Source organism: Hyperolius riggenbachi, chromosome 10 (assembly GCF_040937935.1).
Source record: "Hyperolius riggenbachi isolate aHypRig1 chromosome 10, aHypRig1.pri, whole genome shotgun sequence".
Taxonomy (NCBI): Eukaryota; Metazoa; Chordata; class Amphibia; order Anura; family Hyperoliidae; genus Hyperolius; species Hyperolius riggenbachi.
Genome location: NC_090655.1, coordinates 231,595,951 through 231,623,649, shown reverse-complemented (window position 1 = coordinate 231,623,649; position 27,699 = coordinate 231,595,951). Strand labels below are relative to the sequence as shown.

The 27,699-nt window shown below is 43.6% G+C and overlaps 1 protein-coding gene across 1 annotated transcript in view; it reads left to right on the top strand.

Annotated features, from left to right (window-relative positions):
• LOC137536893 (zinc finger protein 850-like) overlaps nucleotides 1-9,775 on the top strand; it is a 42,554-nt gene extending 32,779 nt beyond the window's left edge. The window contains exon 10 of the mRNA XM_068259074.1: nucleotides 8,487-9,775. Within this exon, the coding sequence (XP_068115175.1) occupies nucleotides 8,487-9,547 (1,061 nt within the window). The 3' untranslated portion in view covers nucleotides 9,548-9,775. The remainder of the gene's footprint in view (nucleotides 1-8,486) is intronic.
• The last annotated feature ends 17,924 nt before the right edge of the window (nucleotides 9,776-27,699 follow it).

Sequence of the window (27,699 nt, the reverse complement as noted above, 5' to 3'; positions counted from 1 at the left end):
CTACTATTCCCTCCCTCACTATTACCAGGCACATTCTCAATGCACCAGAGGAGCTTACACTCTAATGTCCCCACTACAGTCACACACTATTACTATTATACAATTATATTATTATTATTGTGGATTTATATAGCACCATCAACTTCCGTGGTGCTGTACACTAGAGTATACTACAAACAGGTTAGCAATACATTATGCGTGAAGGTGGGAAATACATAACCACTTTACACAGCAATAATAACACTTTGTATTACATAACACAAATGGACAGCTCTGACATATTCCTTGGCGTATTGGCATATACCTTGACCAGTCTCTAAAGCAGAGGAGCTTAAACTCTAATGTCCTCACCACAGAGTAACACACTATTATTATTATGGCATACCTCCCAACTTTTTGAGATGAGAAAGAGGGACACTTAAGCCACACCCCTGATTACGCCCCCACCACTCCCCGAGTCACATATACCATTAAGATTTCATAAGAAAAAATGTTGTTTTATAATTCAAACCACACTATTCCTTTCTATCCTGGTTCATTTTTCTTCATATTAACATTTAATAAGAAATCTATCCAAGAAGGTAGTGACACCACTGGTCACAACGTCATCAGAGTTGTCTGCAGGGGGTGAAGCAATAAGCTTTATGCAATGCAGCTGTGCCTTGGCTTGACATATGGCAGACATAGATGGGCGGGGCATAAACAGATGATGCTATAAAATAGGCAAGGTGGAAAAAAACAACATGGCACCACTGGGAAGAACAATACCTAAACATAGTGCCTATAAATATGGAGAAGGTGGTAATACCTCATTGGAATGATGTTACCTCCATATTTGCTTACCTTGCCTGCCTCATTACACGTCTGCCTACATTCTGTAAACAAACAGCGGTTATCACTCAGCTCACCCAGACTGCTGGAAAATGAATGCCTTCCACAAGCTGCGTGCATCAAAGGCCGCCAGCCTCAGGTCATCCAGGAAAGAAAAGATCTACACTCGATGGATCTCCTGACTATTTAATAATACAAGAAAGTAAGTACATAAAGGAGCAGGTTTCCTAAAGCATTTCACATCAGATAATGTATGCGCAAGCATCATCTGATGTGAAACGCATTAGAAGTCTGTCCCTTTATGTACACATTGTCTTTGTATGATTGAATACATTTCAGAGTCAGCGTATCCCTCATGTGCAGATCTTTTCTTTTCTGCATCCACTGAGAAAATGACTTCCTGAATTAGATATAACAAATCTTGCTCTTGCTCCTGGAGGCTCACTATCATGGTATCCTGCCTGTTTGACAATAGTAGGAGGATAGAGATAGAGGTTTAGATTTTTATTGTCCATGAGGAATTATATGAGATTATTTATCAACAGCGAGTATTATGGTGGGTTTAGTGGTATAGTGGATAGCATTCTCACTTAGGTCGCAGGTTCAAATCAGAGCCAGGAAACTCCCTGTGGTTTTTTCAGGTGCACTGGTACCCTCCCACATACCAAGCACAAAGAGATATGTTAATTGTTTCCTCCTAACATTGGCCTTAAGGTCCGTACACACGCCGGACTGGAGGCAACGACGGGTCCGTCGTCACCTCCCGCTGGGTGGGCGTTCCAATGACAGTCCAGCATGTGTACGCACTGTCGGCGGACTGATACGGCTGCTTCTGAGCGATCCGCCCGGCGGATCGCTCAGAAACAGCCGTATCAGTCCGCCGACAGTGCATACACACGCCGGACTGTCGTTGGAACGCCCACCCAGTGGGAGGTGACGACGGACCCGTCATTGCCTCCAGTCCGGCGTGTGTACGGACCTTAAGACTGCAAAAGGAACATTAGACAGTGACTGACTATGGTAGGGATTAGATTGTGAGCTCCACTGAGGGACAGTTAGTGACATATCTTTATACCACTGTGGAAGATGCCAGTACTACATACATACATACATACATAATAATGTGTTTGGACGATGACTATATCATTGTGCCATATAAGGTGTCAGGATGTCCCTTTCTATTTCTCCATGCAGGAGTAGCAGTATTTAGAAGAACACAAAGATCTCTAAAAGTAGATCATGATGGAGACTCAGCCATCCCTTACATCACCGGGTAAGAGGAGATCAGCACGGATAGACCACATAGATCCTCCCATCATCTGATAAACACCTAGAAACAAAGTACTCAGTCAGTGTGTGTGTTTCCTACAGATAGATCCAGTAACAGAAATCCACCAGAGAGACATACAGGTCCTCTTTATTCCCAGGATTGTCCACAGGAAGATCACATCATTTACCACCATTATCAGGTAAAATCAGATTTACAAAACTTGAGAGTATACAGGGTTATCATACCGTTCACAGTAACATTGTTCATGTATTAAAGAGTACCTGAAGCAGGATACTTACCTCATTAGTGGGAAGCCTCTGCATAGTCTATGCTTGGATCCTCCTGCAGCCCACTGTTCCTTTGCTTGATCCCTCCAAACCTATTTAACAAGACTAGTCAAAATCTCTTTGGCTGTGCTCCCATCGTGTACAAGCTTATCCAGACTGGGCATGCATGAGAGAGGCCTGTGCATGCCCATTAAAACAAGCCGCGTGTGCACAGATTTCTTTACTCTGTACACAAGCACTTTGTTTTACTGGGCAAGTGCAGACCTTACTTGCACATGCCCAGTCTGGATGTACTGTTACACAGCTGGAAGTATGGCCACAAGAATAAGAGTGTCCTGTGGAGGAACCATGGGCTCAAAAAGGATCCGGGAAGCCTTTAGATCATCCAGGAGATTCCCACTACTGAGGTAAATATCCAGGTTGAACCTCCTTTCCTCATCTGGTTTTGTTGTGTTTTTGTGGCGTAGAGTGAAAAACGCATTCATGTGAAAACTGAGTTTAAAGATGAGGAAGGAAAACATGCAAAAGCTGATCAGCAGTCTGTGGAAGATGATGGAATAATGGTTCAAATTAAAGAGGAGGAAGAAGAGACAGATGTGAGGGGTGATCCACAGTCTGTGGAGGAGAGTGAAATAATGGTTCAAATTAAAGAAGAAGAGACGTATGTGAGGAGTGATCAGCAAATTACTCAGGACGATGTAATAATGCAAAGACTTAAAGAAGAAGAAGAGACCGGTGTTAGCAGTTATCTTAATTGTGCTCCCGAGGATGTCATGTTGGTGACCGTTAAAGAGGAGGATTCTTCTCTGGATATCAGCAGAGGTAAGCAAGAAACTCTAAAGTAGGCCATATACTGCTAGTAATCAATGCTGCAAACAATGCTTGATCGATCGTTTCATCCAAGATCAATCAAATCATTTGATCGTGCCAGATGGCAGATATTGCCTGATTGTTGCCAGGTTGGGAGAATGGCGGTAGTGGTGTTCGATTTCAAGAAAGGCGCAGTGTAGACAGAGGATCCTGCACTCACCTGCTCTCCGGTGCACTTCACCTGTCTCCATCGCCGGGCTCTCCTCCCTGTCTCTTCTTTCCTGGGGCGCCTGTGTTGTGTGACAAACACTAGAGGCCTCTAGTGGTCACAAAGGTGTGTGCCACGGTGCCGCTAGTGCTCAGATTCTAGCATTTGTCATGCGAGCACCAGTAGCTATGGAGAGAAAACACACGCCGGGAAACACACAAGTGCCTACACCCTGCATGGCCTGGGGGAAAGGGGGGCAAAGGTGAGGAGACCTGGGGACCTGGCAATCGGTGCGAAGCTTCCTAGATTTTTAATAGCTTTCATGTTGAAATGTATTGAAAATCTGTTTAGTGTGTAGGGGAATTTGATCAGATAGATCCTGCTCTGATTAGATAATGACCTGAGAGGGATCTATGTGTTGGCCAGTGTATGGCCAGCTTCAACAGAGGAATGTTTCAAAAATAACATTTCAGTTCTCCAATACAGAGATTAGTGTAACTGAAGGGGGATTAGCAGATCACATCACTGGCAATGTGAGAGTGCGTTGTCAATGGTAGAGCAGCTAAGTATGGACATGAGTTGTAAATGGTGCATGGTACAGTATTTTCCCACATTATGCCCCCACGCTTCCCCTACATATTACACCCCTGAATGATACTGTATCTCCCTCCCAAATATTCCATATCTACTTATATGTCTGTTTCTTGGTGACCTGTGTGTAGTGTGGTGCCAGACCTCTGTTCCGCCCACATTTCCATTATGCAGCATATACCCTACCTTCCATGTCCCTACCTCTCCCTCTAGATTGTAAGCCTTTGGGCAAGGTCCTCCTCCTTATGTATCCGACCTGCTCATGCACTTCCCTTACTGTACAGTCACTCTTGAGTGACCTCAACTTCCCTAAACTCCATGCTCCCCATCCAGTGACTGACTAAGCATTACCTTGTACTAATACTGTGCTGCATGATTTGGTTTGCATGTATTCCTGTATTGTCATTTTGCTGTATGTCACCCCTAAATATTGTCTGTAACCTTAACTAATGTCCAGCGCTGCGTAATATGTTGGCACTATAAATACAATAAATAAATATAAAGAGTGACTTCACATCTGTCCTTCCTCCACATCACACCTGCTTTGTACATGTACTGCATATGCCTGAGCACTAGGGATGACCCTGTCTAGGAGATCAGTATGATCAGCTGATATATTTGTAAAGATCTGATTTGCTGTAATGACTTCCTGGTTTAACACATGATCATGACCAGCAAATCAGTGTCTTAGAAATCTATAACTTGACCAAACTGATCACATAAGTCTCAGTGAGTTCTCCTAGGCAGGGCCATCCCTACTGAGCACAGCTGTGTACAGTACATGCATGGCACACAGGCACAATAAATGGCACATGCCAGTTGGAGGAAATCTCGGAGATGCATCTATATGGTACAAGGCAGTCACAGTTCTGGAGAGCAGCTAGCTTACAGCTTTTAAGTGGCTAGGAAATGTCTGCTTTTAAGATAGAGGGAATGATGGAATAATGGGTAGAACCATTATTGGATAGAGACATTGGGCTTGATTCACTAAGACAAATAGCATGCCTTATCAGAGATAACACGCCTTATCAAAGTCAACATGCCTTATCAGAGTAGCATAGTGAACGTATGCCTGCTAATTGGCAATGACGAGAGCTCCACTCATTCTGCCCTGAGCCGCTGTGGGTTCGTATCGCTCGCTATGCTACTCTGATAAGCAGTGGCATAGCTAAGGAACTGTGAGCCCCGATGCAAGTATTACAATGGGGCCCCCCAAGCACTCTATACATAACAATTGATACGACGCACCAAAATCTGCCAATAGCAACTACAGTGCCAGAGGGGCAAGAAGCAGATGGGGAACAGTTTGTTAATGATTACCACTATTCAAAGTATCTATAGAAGCGATAATTATAAGCACAGGACCAATAGAGAGCTAATACTGTAGTTGAGGGAGGGCCCATTAGGGGCCCCTCTGGCCCAAGGGCCCCGATGCGGTCACAACCTCTGCAACCCCTATCGCTACGCCCCTGCTGATAAAGCATGCTATTTGTCTGAATCAAGCCCATTGTGTACACACTGTTTAGATACAATAGGCTTGATTCACAAAGCGATGCTAACAGTTAGCACCCTGGTGAAAAGCCCTTTATCACGCCTAAACTCAGTTTAGGCATGATAAGTTTAGGTGTGATAAGTTTAGGTGTGATGCGTTTAGGCGTGATAAGTTTAGGCGTGATAACTAGAGCACCAACTGGGTTAGCACCGCAGTGCTCAGCTGATCAAAAGTTTTGCGCTAGCAAAGTCTGGTGCACTTCCCATAGAGTTTAATGGCGCTGCTTTGCGTGCGGGACTTTGCACGCGATCTAAACTTATCTAAACTTATCACGCCTAAACTTATCACGCCTAAACTGGCTTTTCACCAGCATGGTGCAATGGTTATCATGCCTAAAGTCTCTAACTGGGTTAGCACTGCTTTGTGAATCAAGCCCAATGTAATGATTGTTAAACTTATTCAGACACATGACGTTTTAGGGTGCCCATACATTCCCTCGATTTTTCAGTCCAATGAACCTTCCAATCCGAAATTTTATTGAATTGGTACCTTAACATGGCCACTCAATCAATCTTTCGATCAATTTCTGGCCAAAATCAGTCGAAAGGATTGATTGAGCATGGCTTAAAGACTTGGTTGCAAGGACTCAATTGAGTGCACGGCAGTAACAGCCAAACTACAGACCCCTGGCCAGTGCCCCCCCCTTCCCCCGCAAGTGTATATGTGCCCTTTCCCTCTGAATGTTGAAGGCTCACATGTCTGCTGGTGCGACTCCTAGGGCTTGATTCACAAAGCGGTGCAAACTGTTAGCACGCTGGTGAAAAGCCCCTTATCACGCCGAAACTCAGTTTAGGCATGATAAGTTTAGGCATGATAAGTTTAGGCATGATAAGTTTAGGTGTGATAAGTTTAGGCGTGATAAGTTTAGGTGTGATAAGTGTAGGTGTGATAAGTTTAGGCGTGATAACTATAGCACCAACTGGGTTAGCACCGCAGTGCACAGCTGATCAAAAGTTTTGAGCTAGCAAAGTCTGGTGCACGAGTTTAATGGCGCTGCTTTGCGCGCAGGACTTTGCGATCTAATTTTATCTAAACTTATCACGCCTAAACTTATCATGCCTAAACTATTATCATGCCTAAACTGAGTTTAGGCATGATAAGGGGCTTTTCTCCAGCGTGGTGTAATGGTTATCACACCTAAAGTCTCTAACTGGGTTAGCACCGCTTTGCGAATCGAGCCCCTAGCCTCTTCCTATGTCCAGTGTCACAGTGAGCACCTGTACCATGTGACACCAGTGCATACGGTGACATCACTACATGCTCCAGGGTCACGTAGTACAGACGCTCACGATGATGCCTCACACAGGAGGCCAGGGGTTGTGCCAGCATGCACATACACTAGGCAGAGGATGCAGTGCTAGGACGATTTACAATACATTTCATGCTGAAATCCATTGGAAATCAGTGTGTAGTGCATGGGCAGGCAATAGATCCCTCTCTGATCAGATTCAATCAGAAAGGGATCTATCTGATAGTCGATCTGGTGGCAGATCGTCAGGTGTATGGCCACTCTTAGTGCATCAACACAAGATACCTACATACATTCCCCACAAATGATGGACCCCTGGCCAGTGTGTCCCCCTCCCATGCTGAGGCTCACCTGCCTGCTGGCCTCTTCCAGTGTCTGGTGTCACAGTGAGTGCCTGTACCATGCAACACTGGTACATGTAATGCATCCACATGAAAAAGGGGTTCCGCTACACCAGAGGTCGGGTGAAAAAAAGTCGGCTTTTATTATTATTCCATCAGTGCATACAAAAGATAAAAAAGCTCACGCGTATCGGAGCTCACGGCTCCTTAATCATAGCTGAAGCTGAAGCTATGATTAAGGAGCCGTGAGCTCCGATAAGCGTGAGCTTTTTTATCTTTTGTATGCACTGATGGAATAATAATAAAAGCCGACCTTTTTTCACCCGACCTCTGGTGTAGCGGAACCCCTTTTTCTACTGGATGTTCTCACGAGTTCTATGGATTCCTGGCTCCCTTTTGTATGAGTGTGTGTGGTTGTAGTGGGCCCAATCCTGTTCCATTAATGCATCCACACATGATACGTTCATTACCTCTGTGCTCCCTCTACCTTATCTATAGGCAACCCCTCTGTTCATCACTAGAGGTGGTCAGTGAGATGCTTATGATTCTGGCTTACATGCAAATTTAATGCAAATTGTATGCAGCTTGGAATTGGATGAATACAGATCAGCAAGAAGTGCATAATAGTTCTCCCAATCCCAAGCTGCATACAATTTGCATGCAAGATGGAATTATTAGCATCTCACTGACCATTTCTACTCACTACACACAGCCCATGTTTACTAGTTTACTATCATGATTATGTATTTATATAGCACTAACATCTTCTACTTTATAGAGTACATAGTCATGTCACTGACTGCCTTCAGAGGAGCTCACACTCTAATCCCTACCATAGTCATAGCCTAATATCCTGCCATATCATGATTATGTATATATAGCACTGACATCTTCTGCAGCAGCCTTCTCAGCAGAGGAGGTGGAAATGCAGTGCATACATCAGGGATGAGTCTCCCAGCTAAAACATTTCTGCTGCCTGCACACAGGAGAATGAATGTTGCATAACTGTTATTATCTCCCCAATAGATGGACAGGATGTGGGGAGCACCTCGGAGGGACGTCTTATCTCGCCTCCAGATGATAATGCAGAAGATAATGACCTCACACAGTATTCCCCTGGAGGAAACCCCATTACTGGAAATACACATCACAGACTTTACCATGAGGAGAGATCACCGGATCCCTCCACTCCTGAGGAGTCTGCTGACATATCACATCCTGTTACCCCAAATATCCAGCCAAGATCTCATAAAGTGGATATGTCAAATGATCATTATAATGCAGAGGATTCAGCTCAGAGTGTCAATTTGGAGTCACCTTCATTTCCATGTTCAGAATGTGGGAAAGGTTTCATGAATGAAAAAAGCCTCCTTGCATATTACAGGAACCACACAGGGGAGCGGCCATTTTCATGCTCAGAGTGTGGGAAAGGTTTCATGCAGAAAGGACATCTTCATAAACACCAGAAAATTCACACTGGGGAACGCCCTTTCTCATGTTCGCAGTGTGGGAAAGGTTTCATTAGGAATGGAGACCTTCTGACACACCAGAGAACTCACACAGGGGAGCGGCCTTTTGTGTGTACACACTGTGGCAAAGGTTTCATGCAAAAAGGGCATCTTCTTAAACACCAGGTAATTCACACAGGTGAGCGTCCTTTTTCATGTTCAGAATGTGGGAAAAGCTTTACTCAGAAAGGACACCTTCTCACGCACCAGAGAATTCACACAGGGGAGCGTCCTTTTTCATGTTCAGAGTGTGGGAAATGTTTCACTGAGAAAGGGAGCCTTTTTAGACACCAGAGATTTCACACAGGTAATCATCCTTTTTCATGTTCAGAATGTGGAAAAGGTTTCTCTGAGAAGGGAAGTCTTCTGACACATAAGAGAATTCACACAGGGGAGCGGCCATTTTCATGTTCAGAGTGTGGGAAAGGATTCTCTGAGAAAGGAGGCCTTCTGAAACACCTGAGGAAACATGCAGGCGATCATCCATTTTCCTGTTCAGAGTGTGGAAAAGGTTTCTTGTTTAGGGCACACCTACTTATACACCAGAAAATTCACACAGGCGAGCGCCCATTCTCTTGTTTAGAGTGTGGGAAAAGCTTCATTGACAAAGGACACCTCATGATACACCACAGAACTCACACAGGTGAGCATCCTTTTTCATGTTCAGAGTGTGGGAAACGTTTCACATGTAAAGCGAGCCTTCTTGCACATCAGAGGCGTCACACAGGTGAGCGTCCTTTTTCATGTTCAGACTGCGGGAAATGCTTCATGTACAAAGGAGACCTTCGTAAACACCAAAAAGGTCACACAGGGGAGCGGCCCTTTTCGTGTTCAGAGTGTGGGAAATCCTTCATTAATAAAAGGGACCTTCTCAAACATCATAAAATTCACACTGGTTAGCATCTTTTTTGTTTCCTGTTCAGAGTGTAGGGAAGGGTTTACATGGAAAAAAGCATCAGTAAGTACACATACTAGATGATTATCATGTACTTAATAGCTTTTTTTGAAAACAGTTTCAGGTGTATTGTTTCCAGCCAAAAGTGATTAATTCAGTTACAGTCTTGTGGGTGTCGCCCTTCAGCATATCCTGTGCATGTTTACCCAGCAAACACTTCTGCTCTTTTGGTTTTCCCGTTATTATTAGTGCTTTCGGTCCGCGGTCCCTTTTTGTGTTTGAAATAATGGATTCGTCTATCCATTAGTCAGACAAGAGTTAAGGAACCGCCTCCCAGCAGCGTATTCAGTGGCGTAGCAATAGGGGAAGCAGAGGTAGGGGCCCTTCTTCAACAGCTTTATTAGCGAAGCAGTTCATTTAGAGTGCCAAAGCTGGGCGCCGTCATAGCAGCAATGCAATGCTGAGTGCCCCGTGTAGCGGTAACTCAGGGCTCTAGAAGTTGCCAAACCCCAAATTACATCTCCTTCTGAGTTGCAACAACTCAGAGGGGGAATAGTATATTTAACGCTGCCGGGGAGTTTAGCGGCAGCAGGGAGAGCCGTCATTTTTGGTGCTAAAAGCTGGTAATGATCATCTCTGAATGTGGTTAGATTGGTTGTAACCATTAACCTCTTGACGACCAGCTAACGCCGATTGGCGTAAACTGGTCGTCTGCGGGTTTCCATGGAAACCTTTCCATGTCCGTTCACGGAGGCTGTCTCCGTGAACAGCTGGAGAGCCACCGATCGCGGCTCGCCGGCAAAATGTAAACACGCAGGGGGAAAAGAAATCCCCGCTGTTTACATCATATGGCGCAGCAGCGCCGTAAGGCAGATCGGCGATCCCCGGCCTCTGATTGGCCGGGGATCGCCGTCATTTGATAGGCTGAAGCCTATCCTACAATGCGCAGGACGGATATCCGTCCTGCGCAGCTCAGAGAGGGAGGGAGAGGGACGGAGCGCCGAAAACGCTGTGGAGGGGGGCTTTGAAGAGCCCCTCCCACAAAGCGCAGAGAGCCGGCGGCGATCAGACCCCCCCAGCAGGACATCCCCCTAGTGGGGAAAAAGGGGGGAAGTCTGATCGCCCTGGCATAATACTGATCTGTGCTGCGGGCTGGAGAGCCCACGCAGCACAGATCAGACCAAAATCCACTGGTCGGCAAGTGGTTAATAGAATGTTCTCCTCCCGACCCTCTTTGGCATTACAGCTGTCCTTGGCAGGCTTTGGTACTCCATATCAATTGTTATGTGTAGAGCGCTTACTGGGGCCCAGGGCTCCGAAGCTACATTGCTGAGCATATTGTAGAATGATGCACGCCACTTAGTTATAAAGCCACAATAATACAGCAAAATGTATTTATTTCTGCATCATCTCTGTTCTGTCAGCTACAGCTACTTATAAAGCAGTGGCAAAGCATGTGCAATAAACTTTTTTACAGTATTTATTATGTTAGTGACCACTTTTCTCTACGCAATAAGTGTCATCGCTATTTGCTAAATCACACACAAAGACGCACGTAACAAGATCAAAGTTTGCTTAAAGCAAACCTGTAACTTATAAAAAATAAAGTAAAGGGGCCCATACACTCAGCCGATATTCTGGCCGACCGATCGATCCCGATCGATCGATTGAAAATCGGTTGGCCAATCGACCGATCGATGGCCGATTTCGATCGATTTCGATGAATTTCTATCGAACTGGCAGGGTAGAAAATTTAGGTCGATCTGATGAGATTGCTTATCAGTTTGCATTGGCCTTAATGGAAATCTGATGACAAAAAAATGCCATCAGATTGAATTTCAATAGATTTCAAATCTATTGGAATTCTTTCCTGGTAAAAAATGTTCTAAAAACGCATCAGATAGATCATCAGATGCATTTCTTATCTATCTGCTGCCAATCTGACGAGTGTATGGGCACCTTTAGATAGGTACTTACCCAAGTAGAGGGAAGCCTCTGGACGGCCTACACAAGAGCTTTCTCTCGTTTTCTCTTCAACTCTTCTCATCAAAGCTGTGATATTCTTATCTTCCATTATCCACTTCAATTCTCTTATTTTTTCTCTTCTCTGTTTTTTTTTAAGTGTATCTGTAAGGAAAAAAAACTGCCCCTGCGGGGTACTCACCTCGGTAGGCTTCCACCAAACTTTTCCTCCAGCCCGTTCCAGCGCAGAGACCCCCTAAGAAATTGCTTGTCGACAGCGGAAAAAGCCCAGCCTGATCGGGTCCATGCTACTGTGCAGTGTGGCTGCGCTTCGGGGGTCTCATTGCTGCATTGGCTGGGCTTAGGACAGGGGAATGCTCTTCAGAATCCAGAGGCTTCTCCCTTGCAAAGTAAATATGCAAAATTGGCCATTGCAAACCTCACAGGTGTTCTTTAGCTTCTCTCCAGCTGGTCTGTTCTGTTTGCATGTTTCTTCTCTTGGCCTTCCTCCAGCTCTCTTACACTCTTCTCTTATGTTATGCATTATTCTTTTCTATTCCTCTGCCCAGTTCTTCTCTCTTTTCTTGTCTTATTTTCAGTTTCTTGTCTTCCTTCCCATTTATACTCTCCCCCCCCCCCCCCATCTAAAACACTGGTCTCTTTTTTTTAAGTGTCTGTACTTTAAAGAGAAACTCCGACCAAGAATTTAACTTTATCCCAATCAGTAGCTGATACCCCCTTGTACATGAGAAATATAATGATTTTCACAAACCGACCATCAGGGGGCGCTGTATGACTGATTTTGTGCTGAAACCCCTCCCACAAGAGGCTCTGGTACCCTACGGTACTCTGGGCAAACTGCCACAATGTAACAATGTTCACAGACAGGAAATGGCTGTTTACAACTGTCTGCAAGGCCAGAACAGCTAGAAACAGGTACATAACCTGCCCACAGTAAAAATGTCACCATGTAATACATGTCAGAATGTGAATCTGGGAGAGGAAAGATTTTACAATGAGCAAACACTGCCTAAATCATTTATACACAATTATGGTAAAAATGAAGCACTTTTTTATTACATTATTTTCACTGGAGTTCCTCTTTAAAGTGAACCCGAGGTGAAAATAAACAGATTAAATACAATAATACAATACAATGACATTTCTATAGCGCTTTTCTCCCATAGGACTCAAAGCGCTTAGGCTCTCTCAGATTCAGTAATTAGTAGGATGAAGTATTCACACAACAAAAGTTATATTTCTGCAAATGCCAGACTGAACAGGTGGGTTTTCAGTCTGGATTTAAACACGTCCAGGGATGGAGCTGTCCTGATCTGTTGAGGTAAGGAGTTCCAAAACGTAGGGGCAGCATGACAGAAGGCTCTGGGACCAAACGTTTCCAAGTGGACTCTGGGTATGACTAGATTATTAGAACCTGTTGATCTGAGAATGCGGGGATTGCTACGTAGCTGCAACATATCTTTCATGTATCCAGGGCCTAGATTATTCAGGGATTTAAATGTCAGTAGGCCGATCTTGAATAGGACCCTCCATTCTATAGGTAGCCAGTGAAGGGAGTGCAGGACTGGCGTTATGTGGCAGTGACGGGGTTGGTTGGTTAGCAGTCTGGCAGCAGTATTCTGTATCAGCTGTAGACGGTACAAGGCCTTTTTTGGAAGGCCAGTGTAGAGAACATTGCAGTAGTCCAGTCAGGATGTGATGAAGGCGTGGACTAAGGTTGGCAGATCTTCTGGGGGGATGAGGTGCTTGATTTTTGCAATGTTCTTCAGGTGAAAATAGGATGATTTCACCACAGCAGAGATTTGAGTTCTGAAGTTTAAATCCCAATCAATTAGAACTCCCAGGCTACGCACATGATCAGAGCTGCGTAGATCCGTGCCTCCTATTCCCAGTGGTGAAGACTGCAAATTAAGTTGCTTTGTTATCATGCTCTGCCCTCCAATCAGAAGGACTTCAGTTTTGTCTGCATTTAGTTTCAGCCAGTTGTCATTCATCCATTTCTGTAGTTCACGTAAGCAGGCGTTTATAGTTAGAGTTGGGTCTGTCACACCCGGCTTGAAGGAAAGATATAGTTGGGTGTCGTCTGCATAGCAGTGGTATGTCAGGCCATGTTTTTGGATTAGTTTTCCCAGCGGTAACATGTAAATAGTGAAAAGCAGGGGAGAGAGGATTGAGCCCTGGGGCACCCCATACTTAAGTGATACAGGGGTGGACAGGAAGGGCCCCATAGACACTTTGTGGGTTCTGCCACTCAAGAAGGATTGGAACCACTGAAGAACTATGCCATCAATGCCGCAGTATTCCTGTAGCCTGTTTATCAAGATGTCATGGTCAACTGTATCAAAGGCTGCAGAAAGGTCTAGCAGTATGAGGATCGAGCACTCTCCTCTGTCTCTTGCCATGAGCAGGTGGTTGCATATTTGGATGAGGGCAGTTTCAGTGCTGTGGTGTTTCCTGAAGCCAGACTGGAATGGGTCATAACTGTTGTTTTGTAGGATTTTGGCTTCTAGCTGGAGGTAGACAGCTTTTTCAATTAGCTTGCCCAGAAAGGGGAGGTTAGAGACAGGTCTGTAGCTGGTCATTGCATCTGGGTCCAGGTAGGGTTTTTTGAGGAGAGGCCTGATGATTGCTTCCTTCAGTAAAGCAGGAAATATCCCTGATTTTTTTTTTTGTTATACTTTTTTTATTGATTTCCATCTTATCAATAAAAGTGTCATACAAGCTTTTAACATGGGTAGAAAAGTAATAAAACATGTTTCCAACAAATGTCATGATAACAACATATATAACATTATAGTAAGAGTGACAGTAATGCTTTGTAGTATCAACGAAAAGGGATCAGATCAAGCTTGAAATAGTTTGTTTAGATGATCTCAGGAAGGAAACACCCATCAAACAGATAGCAAAAAAGGTCCAGTATGATTGGGAATGTATCCTTGGTGTCGGTGAGTTTTAAATGCTGTTCCCAACCTGGATACTGTTAGCAGGTACTAAATCTGATGTCTATAAAACACTTAACCTGTTGAAAAGGAACCATATTTTATTCTACTTTATCGAAGATTATATCAGTCCCTATAAGAGGGAAGTAAGCTATTACAGCTAAGAGAGAAATTGTAGGAGAAAGCACATGAGGGATGTGAAGGGAAACCAGATGGGGTAGAGAAAACATGGCAGTGCTTCTTGCGGCCAGGGTTATAGAAGAGAGGAAAAGATAGAAAAAAGAAGGAAGAAAAGAAGGGTTGTCCGGTGCCTTTGGTTTAGGATTAGGGCCCAATGTTGTTCTATGGTATGATTAGATAAGATAATACCTCTCTGGTGTCATGAGATCTCTTTGGATCCAAAAATAGACCTGCAACTGTAACTTTGAGGGGGTTGATAGATTGGGGATGCGTAAGGCCATGAGTCCCAGATTTTATGAAAATTATTTTCTGTATCTCTCAGGGAAGCTGTCAATTGTTCCATTGATCTAGTCCAATTGACTTTAAGGATTACCTCAGAGATGTCCGGTGGGGCTATTTTCTTCCAGGAGGAGGCTATGGCCAACCTAGTTGCTGTTGTTATATGGGTAATTAGGCGATTTGTGTGTTTGTTTGTCTTTGGAATAGGTTTGCCTAGAAGCATATGAAGAGGCTCCAGAGGTATCATGACACCAGTAGTGCTATGAATCAGGTCTTGTATCTTGGTCCAAAGAGGGGTGAGAAGAGGGCAAAACCAAAAAATGTGTTCTAGAGTGCCTTTGTTATTGCATCCTCTCCAACATAAATCAGATGAGCCAGGATAGGCTTTTGATAAAATTTCCGGTGTAAGATACCAACGGAATAAAATTTTGTATATATTTTCCCTAATTTGGATACACATTGAGGAGTGCTTAGCATTATCCCATATGTCAGACCAGTCATCTAGAGATATAGGTGTGGAGATTGCAGACGACCATTTTGCCATATAAGAATGGTCTGGAGACCAGGATCCAGATTTAGTCAGTAACAGAATATAGATTTGGGAAATCAGGCCTTTCTGATGTCCTGCACTATCACATAATCGCTCAAAAGGAGAAAAATGTAGCGTAATTTCGGGTGTATGGATAATTGAATTGATAAAGTGGGTAATTTGGTTATGCTCCATTATCCGTTGAGGAGTGAAGGAAATTTTGTTTTCAAGTTGAGTTCTAGTATATGGTTTACTTGTGAGGGGATGTATCCAATCCTTAAGGTTGAAGTAACCTCATTTATACCAAGTGCTCATGAAGGACTCAGAAAGGCCTGGTTTGAAGGAAGGGTTGCCCAGTATTGGTAATAATAGTGAAGGAGAGGACCTCAACCCGGCCATAGAAGCGGTAATACGCCAGATATGTAATGTGAATTTAATTGTGGGGAGTATAGGTTGCTGTAGTTGTATTTTAGGTACAGATTTTGCCCAAATTAAGGAGGCTAATGAAACCGGAAGCATACTTGTTGCTTCTATAAGGCCCCATTTTGTATATACTTTTAATTCGGACCATTCAGATAACTGACGTAGATGAGCAGCATAGTAGTAGTAGCGTATATGTGGTAGCCCCAAACCTCCTTGTTCTCTAGGAGAGAGGAGAATGTTTTTGTGGACTCTTGGCCTTCTATGATTCCAGACAAATTTGTGGAAGGCCGTTTGTAGGGCTGTCAATTGGGAGGATGGGATCAGTACTGGGAGGGTTTCGAAAAGATATAGAAGACGGGGCAGAATGTTCATTTTTAAGGCGTATATTCGTCCTAGCCAGGAAATCTTGTAGGCAGTCCATTTGTGTAGATCTTGCATGATTCGCTGTATAAGAGATGGGAAGTTACACTTATATATAGTACTATAGGTAGGTGTGAGGTGGATTCCTAGATATTTTAAGGAGTGGGTTTGCCATTTATAGGGAAAGCTACTTTGTAAGGAAGTAAGGAGATCTGAGGGAATTTTTATGGGTAAGGCCTCAGTTTTATCCTGATTCAATTTGAAACCTGATAAGGATTCAAATAGAGATAAGGTGTTATGCAGGGCTGGCAATGAGGTAAGTGGGTTTACAATAGTCAATAGAATGTCGTCTGCGAATAAGGAGATCTTATATTCGTGTCTACCATGGTTAACTCCCTTTATGTTGACATTTTGTCTAATTGCTTCTGCGAGAGGCTCAATGCTAAGGGCAAATAAGAGTGGGGAGAGGGGGCAGCCCTGCCTCGTGCCATTGAAAATTTGAAAGGGGTTAGTGGGGGCAAATGGTAGTTTGATTGAGGCTAATGGGCTCGAATATAGAAACTTAATCAGGTGCATGAAAGGACCTGTAAAGCCTTGGTGCTCCAGTACTTTGAAAAGGAATGACCAATTCAGTCGGTCAAAGGCCTTCTCTGCATCCAAACTTAGGAGCAGAGAGGGCCTGCTGGTTCTACTCATTATGGATATTAAGTTTATGGCTCTACGTGTATTATCGCCCGCTTGGCGGCCTTGGATGAAACCCACCTGATCATTATTTATGAGTCTAATTAATATGGGATTAAGGCGATTGGCTATAGTTTTAGTAATGATTTTTAAATCCGAGTTTAGAAGGGAAATAGGTCTATAGCTTTGAGGGAGTTGGGGGTCTTTTCCATCTTTAGGGATAACTGTGATAAGTGAGTTAAGAATTGTAGAGGGTGGGAGTTCGCCTTTCATAATTTTATTGGCCATATCAGTTAAGTGTGGTATGAGAACTGATTGAAAGTGCTTGTAATATGAGTAGGGAAGGCCATCTGGACCTGGGGATTTAGAAGAGGGCAGTTTTTTAAGGACGTCTAGTATCTCGGATGTAGTGATAGGGGTGTTTAGGGTGGTACAGTCTTGGTCTGTTAGTTTGGGGAGGTGGAGCTGCTCCAAGAAACTTGATATTTTTACAGAGTAGTGTGGGTTGGTGGATGGGTCCGGTAAGTTATAGAGTTGTTTGTAGAAAGAGGAAAATATACTTGCAATCTTAGTTGGGTCATAGTGGGTGGTGCCCTGGGAATCTTTCATTGCATAGATTGTATGTTGGGAATTTTGCGGGTTAAGCTTTCGGGCTAAAATAGTGTGTGGTTTATTACCTCTCTCAAAAAACAGCTGTCTAGTCCATTTGAGGCTTTTCTCAAGTTGAGAAGATTGGAGAGTGCGGATATCTAGTTTAAGTTGCTGAATAGCAGAGTAGTTCTCTTGCGTAGGTTGTTGTTTGTATGTATTAAGTGCTTTTGTAAGGGAGTTATTTAATTCTTTGAGTTTGTTTGAGGTAAAGTGCTTTTTTCTAGAGCCCTGTGCGATAAAAAAGCCCCTAATGAAAGCTTTATGAGATTCCCAAATTAAGCCTAGGGATGAAACCGAGCCGATATTTGTATCAAAAAATGCTTGTAACTCCTCTAGGCATTCTGAGGTGACCCTTTTGTCTTTTAATAGGGATTCGTTTAACCTCCAATGCATTGGCTTGTGTGGGTTGGACCCCCAATCTATATCTAGTAGCACTGCTTGGTGATCAGACCAGGCGGTAGGAATTATGGAAGCGTCAGCTAAAATGGGAAGGAGTTGGGCTTTGGCAAAAAAGTAGTCAATCCGTGAGTGTGAAGCATGGGGGGGAGAGAAGAATGTGAAGTCGGTCATAGTTGGGTTGACTATTCTCCATAGGTCTAGTAAGCCAAACTTTCTGAGAAGGATACGGAATTTACGGGAGTTTCGGTCATGTGAAGCGAATGAGGATGAGGAGATATTTTTGCTTCTATCTTTGATGGAGGAAAAGGCCAGGTTAAAGTCCCCTCCTAGAATAATTGTACCCTTAGCATTTTTTTGCAGTTTGTTGAGGAAAGAGGACAAAAAGGGAATTTGTTGTGTGTTTGGAACATATACATTTGCTAATGTAATTGGTTTGCCTGCGAGGGAACCCAGTAAAATCAAGAAGTGTCCTTTATCATCACGTATTATTTTTTCTACCTGTAGGGGAAGTCCTTTCTTGCAGATTAATGCTACCCCAGCTCTTTTTTTTGGCCCCGAGGCTAGGAACACATCAGTATAGTGTTTATTATGGAGGCGTACGGAGTCCTGAGAAGTCAAGTGCGTCTCCTGGAGGAAGGCCAAGTCTACGTCAAGTCTCCGTAGGTCTCTTAAAAGAGATAATCTTTTTTGAGGAACATTGAGGGCCCCTTGGTATTTAACGTGTACAGCTTAACCATTGTCTAGAAGAAGGAATGAATTAGCATGTAGGCAACCGGTAACCCTTAGGTATAGAACCTTAGTATAGCATGGAAGTGTAAAGAAGAAAGGAAGAGAAGTATATACATAAATCACATATAACCTAAAAAACACCTTTTTGGAGAAGCTGAAATTTTGATAGCCACTGTATAGGTTGTGGCAACACATAAGGACAACTAAAATTAGTTGTAGGAGATTAGGGTACCTGAGGGTGACTGGTCCTTTACAGGGCCAGGCAGTCTCGTAGGCACCTTTCCGGAGGTACATGTAGGGGCCCAAGAGAAAAAACCCTCAGAGTCCAGAGCCCGATCCCCTAATGATGAATGTTTAGGGAGATCATAAAGTGTAGTGGGCTAGATATGCCAGTTGAGGGTAAGCTTATGATGTCAATCCAATTTTAACATTTTTCCCCCCTGTGGTTAGATCAGCTCGGCAGAGCTTCCATTTCGTCCTGGTTGTCAGGATAAGTAAGGCTGCGCACGGGGGTTTTGTTCCACTCGGAGATATGTCGAAACTTTCGTGGGGGGGATCTGGCCGATGGGGAAAAGGAGTGTTGTATTGGCAATGTTGGAGGTAGTCGGAGACCCATTTGCTTCAAGAACATAGGTGCATCGTCTATGTCAGTAAGCGTGAACTGAGCACCCAACCTGTTAACCATAAGGCGGAATGGGAACCCCCATTTGTAGGGAATTTTTGCTTCATTTAACAATTGCGTAACAGGTTTGAGGGCCCTTCTTTTATTCAGAGTAATAAGTGACAAGTCATTGTAAATAGACAGTTCATCTCCTTTAAATGACACTTTGGGGGTGTTGCGCAGGGCACGCATTAAGGCTTCTTTTGCTTCATAGTAATGGAGTCGTATTATTACGTCTTTGGGCCGGCGTGCTGTCGATTGCCGTTCTCCCAAAGATCGGTGAGCACGGTCCATTCGCCAGAATTCGCTTGGCTGATCAGGTACTATAGAGTTATAAAGTTCAGTAAGATGTGGTTTTAGGAGATCAGGTGTGATCGCTGCAGACATGCCTTTAATCCTGATGTTCTGTCTCCTATCTCTATTTTCACTGTCTTCCTGAGCAGATCTTATAGCTTTCAAGTCATTCTGGATGATATGCTGCTCATCTTCCAACTCATGGTGTTTAATAGTCAGAGTGTCCATCTTTGCCTCTAAGCTGCTAGTGCGTTCTCCTAAAGATGTAATGTCCCCCTTAAGGTCTTTTATGGCTGAGAGTATAACTTGCTGCAGTGAGTCATGTAGGGCCTGATAATGCTTATCTAGTGTTACCTCCAGCATTGCTGCAGTCAGCGGTGTCTCCCCTGTGGACTGTGAGGCCATCCCAGTCTGTTGTTGCTGTAGGGTATGGAGGGCGGATGCAGAGCCTGCAGCATCAGCGTGGTCGGCGCCATCTTGGGAGGAAGGAGGGCGGACGAACCGATCCATGGATCCGGCTTGTGCGGGTGGCTTGGGGGCTGTTTTTGTAGCCATCTGTGCGGGGGGATGTCCGGATGCTGATCTCCGTGTCCCCCAAGCTTTTGGAGCGGAGAGGGAGCGGATAGTGGCGGTTTCAGTGCGGGGTCGGGCCGGAGCTCTGTCTCTAAGCGGCCATCCTGGATCCGCCGCGCATGCGCCTGAAATATCCCTGATTTTAAGGAACAGTTAATAATTCTTAGGAATACCGGTACGAACAGGTCGGGGCAGTTCAACATGAACTGTGTTGGGCCAGGATCCAGGTCACAGGTAGTTAGGCGGACGTGAAGGAGGATGCTTGATGTGACTTCTTCATCAATTTCTTTGAAGTTTGACCAAGGTGTTACATTGTCTCTGCTAATGGTCTTCGGCGCTATATTAGGCTCAGATGCTCTAAGTTGGATGGCGGACCTTATAGCGGAGACTTTGTCTGTGAAGAAATGGGCAAATTGGTCACAGAGGTCCTTTGAAGACTCGATATTAAGTTTTTGACATGCCGGGTTGCAGAGTTTTTCCACTGTGCGGAACAGTTGGGCTGGTTTGTTAACTGCATTTGCAATCTCTTGTGATAGAAAGGATGATTTTTTTCCCGTGATTACCTTTTGGTAGCTGTTCAAGTGGAGGATTAAGGCATATTTGTCTTCTGGGGACTGAGATTTGCGCCACAGTCTCTCAAGTTTTCAGCCTTGTCTTTTCAGCTCTTTTATAGCGTTATCAAACCACTGTGCATGATGGTGTGGAGTAAGATATTTGGTGCGCAGAGGAGCAATGGTCTCAAAGGTGGAGGACACACATTTGTTGTATTTAAACACCAGAGTATCAGGGTCCAAGCTGGAGTCAGTCAATTCATCAAAGCTAAGGTTATCTCGGATATGTTGAGGTGTTAGCCCTTTTAAGCGGCGATATTTTATTTGATTATTGACCTGGTGTTTGACAGCTGGTATTGAGAGGGAGAAGTGGATAGTGTGATGGTCTGACCAGGCAACAGGATTAATTTCCACATTGGCTATTGACAGCCCAGTATGGAATATAAGGTCCAGAGTGTGACCTTTCCTGTGAGTAGCAGAGCTGATTGATTGGAGGAAGCCCAGTTCATGTAAGGCATGAGATAGCTCTATTCCAAATTTTGAAGAGGAGTCATCCACCCATGTATTGAAATCTCCAAGAACAATCCATCCTAAAAATCCACTCCTAAAAATGACTTGTTTTAAGTATTCCAGGGTTTTCTTTTATATTTAAACATTCACAAAGTAGGTTGAATGTTTTACTGTCTCTAATCAGTGGCAGCCTATTAAGTGTCCCAGAGTTAGAAAATAGGTCAATAATCCACATATTTTAACTCTCTGAAGTTGTATTCTGCTAGGAAAAAGTTTTATGGCTATAATTTGCTTACCAGTGATGTTTATTATATTCCGACAAAGTACTGACAAGACACAAGATCTCACTTCTATGTCTAGAAATTAAGGGCTGGGTCATATGGACTTTTCGCGGGATTTACCACCAGCGTTTAGATGCGTTTTTTGGGATCTACTGCCATCTCATTCAAGTGAATAGGATAGGACAAGCTTTTGCAGACTTTAGTGAAAGCCTGGCAGGAGTTCCCAGCGTCACGTCTCATCTCGAAAGCAATATGTTGCTTTCAGAGGCGGTAAACTCTGGCAACAAGTGTAGGGACCCAAACCTTCAGAAGCTAGCATCTAAACGCTGGCGATAAGTACAACAGCCTGGCCCTTAAAGTGAACCCTAGGTGAAAAAAAAACTGATGAGATAAACAATTGTATTTATCCAACTCATAAAAAATGATTTTTTTAAAAGATATGCCATGGTTTTACTTTATATTCAAACATTTACAAAGTAGATTTTTTTATATTCTTATTAAAGAGTAGATAATTCCCATGTTGGAAGTTTATTATGACAATGCAGAGTTGTCTATGGCCTTATGGCTAAGGTCATGAGTGGCTGTACTGACAATACGGGCCTGGCATACCCAGAAGCCATCAAACGTCTGCAATAGCGGTGATATAGCAAACCTGGACTGAGGGCTCGTTCACATTGCGTTAGCGTTGGGCGTATTTTGACAAGTTTTTTTTTTCGAGTCGCGCTTCGGTGGGCGTTGCGTTTTTGTGAAAAGCGATTTTATTCTTAAAAATGCGAACGCAATCGTTGCACAAAGCGATTTTGTGAGCACTTTGCGTTTTGCCTACACCTTCCATTGAGGTGGAATCACCTCAAAAATGGTCCAGGCACCACTTTGCAGACCGGCGATCGCAAAGCGGGTGCAACATGCTGATATGAACGTTCTCATAGAAATGAATTGCACAAGCATTTTGGGGGCACCTGTGCTTGAAAGAAGGCTGGAAATGCCCCTAGTGTGAATGAGCCCTGAATGATTTAAAAATTGTCTGTTATTAGTTGGTAGATGTCTTCACGTCTCGCTGGGTCATATAACATCACAAGGGTTGGAAAGATTAATAAACTGGCAGTTGGCCAGCAGCATCCACAATAATGACTTCTTTGGTTTATTCTTTTTTTGTTTTGACCACCCCCCCCCCTCCCCCCATGTGTCTCTGGAACAATGAGCATACAATGAAACAGGATGTAAGAAAAAATCCTCTAAATGTTCTGTAATAATAATTCAGTAGATTTTAGCTACGTTTGGAATGTCTCATTTGCATAGGTGACTCTCTGCAGTCTGATATGCTAAGAACAGTGTAATATTGAAGCATAGTTATATGCAATGGTTCTGGTGTCAGGTTTCACACACTACAGTATTACAAATGTTTTGGTTGCACATAAGATACATTTCCTCTGCTTTCTGCAGAGCTCAGTCAGAGACAGGCAGCGAGAGCTTTCTCTCACACACAGGATTAACAGATCAAGTATGAGGGAATCCCCCTCCCTTCATGATGTAGTCTGTCAGATTTTGGACATCACTGAAGTGTGATAACAGTAAACAAAGAGATAAGAATTCAAATGTATACACCCATACTTAGCGGCACTTACCAAACAATTTCTATCTCCATTGAAAAAAAAAACATGTTAACATGCCATGCACTGGTGAGGAGCAGAAACTGTGAAAGTATGTAAGTATGTTGGATTGATGTGGCTTTATAAAATGTATAAGCTGCAGGCTCACGATACACCAGCAGTTCTGTATGTGAGCCTGACTTCAGGGGCATAAAGAGATGATTTGAATATTTAGGAGTAATGCATCATGGGAAACCACAGTTGCTCACTTAATATAAATTTGTCTTGTTGAAACAGAAGGCATTTGTGATAATTCAGCATAATGGGAAAACTGAATTATCTGCTGCTGCTATATCTGTTTCTTTTTAAACAACACCATTTTCCTGGCTATGCTGCTAATCCTCTGCCTCTAACGCTTTTAGCCATAGCCCCTTAACAAGCATATGCAGATCAGGGGTTTCTGATCTTATTGTCAGATCTAACAAGATGCATGCTTGTTTCAGGTGTAATTCAGACAATACTGCAGCCAAATAGATCAGCAAGATGCCAGGCAACTGGTATTGTTTAAAAGGAAATAAATATGGCAGCCTCTATAATCCACTCACTTCAGCTGTCCTTTAACCTCCATGGCAGTAACCCCGAGCTGAGCTTGGGGTAGGGAAAAAATAGGCAGGAGCGGTAACCCCGAGCACAGCTCAGGGTAGCTTAATAACTGAATTTCCATCTCGCTTGGGTCCCGCGTGCAATAGGCGCTGGCCAGCGGGACTCCAGGCTTCTCTCCCTGGCCACCAGGATCCCCTTCACCTCCAATTTTCTTCCAGGATCCCAGCGGCCAATCAGCGGCGGTACGTGTACAGAAGTACGCGTACATCATTGGGGGTGGCGCAGAAAATTGAAGTGGACCTGTGCTTTGGGTCCAGATGTGTGATTAGACAGGCTAAAATCTCTACATACATGCAGGCAGCATTTCTTTGTTTTCCTTCTATCCTGTGCCAATCTCTGGCACGGGACAGAAGGTAACCAGAGAGAAATGCTGCCTGTATGTAGAGAGTTTAGGGGGCTTCTGGACCTGAACTCTTGCACAGGTCAGAGAAATGCAGCGAGTTTAACCTGTCTAATTCCTCATTTGTCTCTTATCAAAAGTTGTAATTTGATCTCTCCCATGTCGCCTGACTGCCATGGCAGAGATGGCAGATAAGCTCATTTGAAAACACAGGATGTTAACAATATATCCATTTGGTTCCCAACTGCTTCTGAGCTATGTGTATCTGCTGATCTGCCTGTTACCGATTTTTGCCTAGTTTTTGACTACTCTCTGCCTAGTTTTTGACTACTCTCTGCTTGCTGCCTGCACCGACCGCTGCCTGGATTTTGACTAGGGAAAAAAGTCCAAAAAACACACACACACACACACACACACACACACACACACACACACACACACACACACACACACACACACACACACACACACACACACACACACACACACACACACACACACACACACTTTATTATGTCTACAAAACTTTGATTCTGACATATTTTGGTGAGTTATGAACACAAAAAAGAAATTAAATCAATATTTAGTAGATCCTCTTTTTGCAGAAATTACAGCCTCTAAACGCTTCCTGTAGGTTCCAATGAGAGTCTGGATTCTGGTTGAAGGTATTTTGGATCATTCCTCTTTACAAAACATCTCTAGTTCATTCAGGTTTGATGGCTTCCGAACATGGACAGCTTTTTAACTCACACCACAGACTTTCAATTATCTTCAGGTTTGGGGACTGAGATGGCCATTCCAGAACGCTGTACTTGTTCCTCTGCATGAATGCCTTAGTGGATTTTGAGCAGGGTTTAGGGTCGTTGTCTTGTTGAAAGATCCAGTCCCGGAGCAGCTTTAGCTTTGTCACTGATTCCTGGATATTGGTCCCCAGAATCTGCTGATACTGAGTGGAATCCATGCGTCCCTCAACTTTGACAAGATTCCCAGTCCCTGCACTGGCTACACAGCCCCACAGCATGATGGTACCACCATATTTTACTGTAGGCAGCAGGTGTTTTTCTTGGAATGCTGTGTTTTTCTTCCATGCATAATGCCTCTTGTTATGCCCAAATAACTTAATTTTAGTTTCATCAGTCCACAGCACCTTATTGCAAAATCAAGCTGGCTTGTCCATATGTGCTTTAGCATATCTCAAACAGCTCTGTTTGTGCTGTGGGCAGAGAAAAGGCTTCCTCTGCATCACTCTCGCATACAGCATCTCCTTGTGTAAAGTGTGCTGCATGGTTGAACAATGCAGTGACTCCATCTGCAGCTAGATGATGTAGGTCTTTGGTGCTGGTCTGTGGGTTGACTCTGACTGTTTTCACCATTCGTTGCTTCTGCTTATCTGAGATTTTTCTTGGTCTGCCACTTCAAGCCTTAACTTGAACTGAGCCTGCGGTCTTCCATTTCCTAACTGTGGAAACAGACAGCTGAAATCTCTTAGACCACTTTCTGTATTCTTCCACTAAACCATGATGGTGAACAATCTTTGTCTTCAGGTCATTTGAGAGTTATTTTGAGGCCCCCATGTTGCTATTTTTCAGAGAAAATTAAAAGAGGACGGAAACTTGCAATTGACCACAATTGAGAATACTTTCTCACCTGTGTATGTAAGTCAGTGAGCTTACCAAGCCAATTGGAGTTCCAATAATTAGTTCTAAAGGTTTTGGAATCAATACAATTCATGCACCTGCCTAATTGTATTTAAATAATTATTGCACACTTTCTGTGGATCCAATAAACTTAATTTCACTTCTCAAATATCACTGTGTGTGTCTCCTATATGATATATTTAAGAGAAAGGTTTGGGGAACACAGACGCGGTATTGAAGATGGCTTAGAAATTACATAGTGTACCCCGCCACTTCTGCCAAAAACATGGAAAAAGTACTGAAAGTTTGCAAGTGATGGGCCTAGAGTCAATATCATCAGAAATACCATCAAGACAAAGATATTGCAAGCTGTGTGAGAGGGAGGCTTATTGGATTTTCAAATTAAATTCCCTCACTACTGGGGGTCTAAATGTAGAAGTAGCACATTTCATTTGAGCTATGCAACTCCCCCCTCACTTGCGGCCGTTACTGTATTAATTTACATTGCTATGTAAATGAATACAGTAGTGGCCGTGAGTGAATTATCACAGTAGCGATACTTCACAGAAGCAGGGCCACCCGCTTTTCTTTATCTTTTGGTAATGGTAAAATAATAGAAAAAGTGTGCTGGCACCAGTATGCAACACGGCTCTCCCAGCACCGCCCTGGGCTCGCTACATGATATAAGGAAAACAAAAAACTGCTGCGGTGCCTCCTGGCGGAATTTTTTAGACCGCCAGGAGGGTTAATGGTCTAGTTGTCCTTCCCACATAATATTTGGGACAACCCCAAGAGATCAATCAAAACGATTTTTTAATGTTTATGTCTCCTAAGTGCAATAATGTATTGCCTGTGAATAAAACTTTTTTCTACGTACTTCAAGATCCAGTGTTTTTTCTCTTTTCCCTTGTTGTTTTATTTTAAAGTTGCCTGATAGCCGGGCTGAAAAAAGCTGCAGAGGATCGTGTTAAGTACACAGACCTTGTCCATTCCCCAACAATAAGAAGCACAAGATTGCACATCATTTTGCTTTGCTTGGTAAGAGTAGCTCCTGGGTTCGGGTGGTCGCTCTCGTCCAGGGCTCCTTACTATTCATGGACAACCACAAGTAGCATGGATAAACAGCTCTGAAGAGGCGTTTTAGACAAGGAGTTTATGGGTGTTAGGGAGGCGCCCCAAAATGTTTTTGTCTAGACTGGAAAGGATCCCTTCTCACAAGAATGAATTTGAAAAAGAGGTACAGGTGCCCACACTCCACACAGCTGTTGCTAAAGATATTTTTGTTGTACTGATCTGAGGAAGCAGGCAAGGACCCATAAAATGCATTGTCTACAACTAATCAGTTTAATATTAAAGATTTCCTTTCTTATCCAAATCTTGGTTTTGAGTCATCACACGAGGAAAGCCACTTTTTAAATTCATTTTTTCTAAGCAGTGATCCACTCCAGACCAGACACAGTTTTCTTTGGGGTGCCTCCCCAACACTCATAAACCCCATTTGTAAGAGTACTTGGGGTGCAGACAAGAACAAAAGAACATTGATCAGGTCCTAGGCAATCTACCTGTGGGTACACCTAATGCTGATTTTCACCATGCGATTTTTCGTCTGATCGATTTCTGATTCGATTTTCCGATCGATTTCCGATTCGATTCTCTTATCTTTTCTTATCTATTTCCATTCACTTCTATGAGAAATCAATGAGAAAAACGATTGGAAATAAGATCAGACATGTCGGAAATTATCTATCGAACCATGTATCTAACACAAAAGTGTATGGTATGCACTTAGCATAAGAGTGACTTGCAGGTACTCTGCAGGGGAATGAAGGGATTCTTCCTCTATTACACATGCTTCATGCACAATCTGAACCAGGTTTATGGGTGATAGACAACACCTCTGTGTTC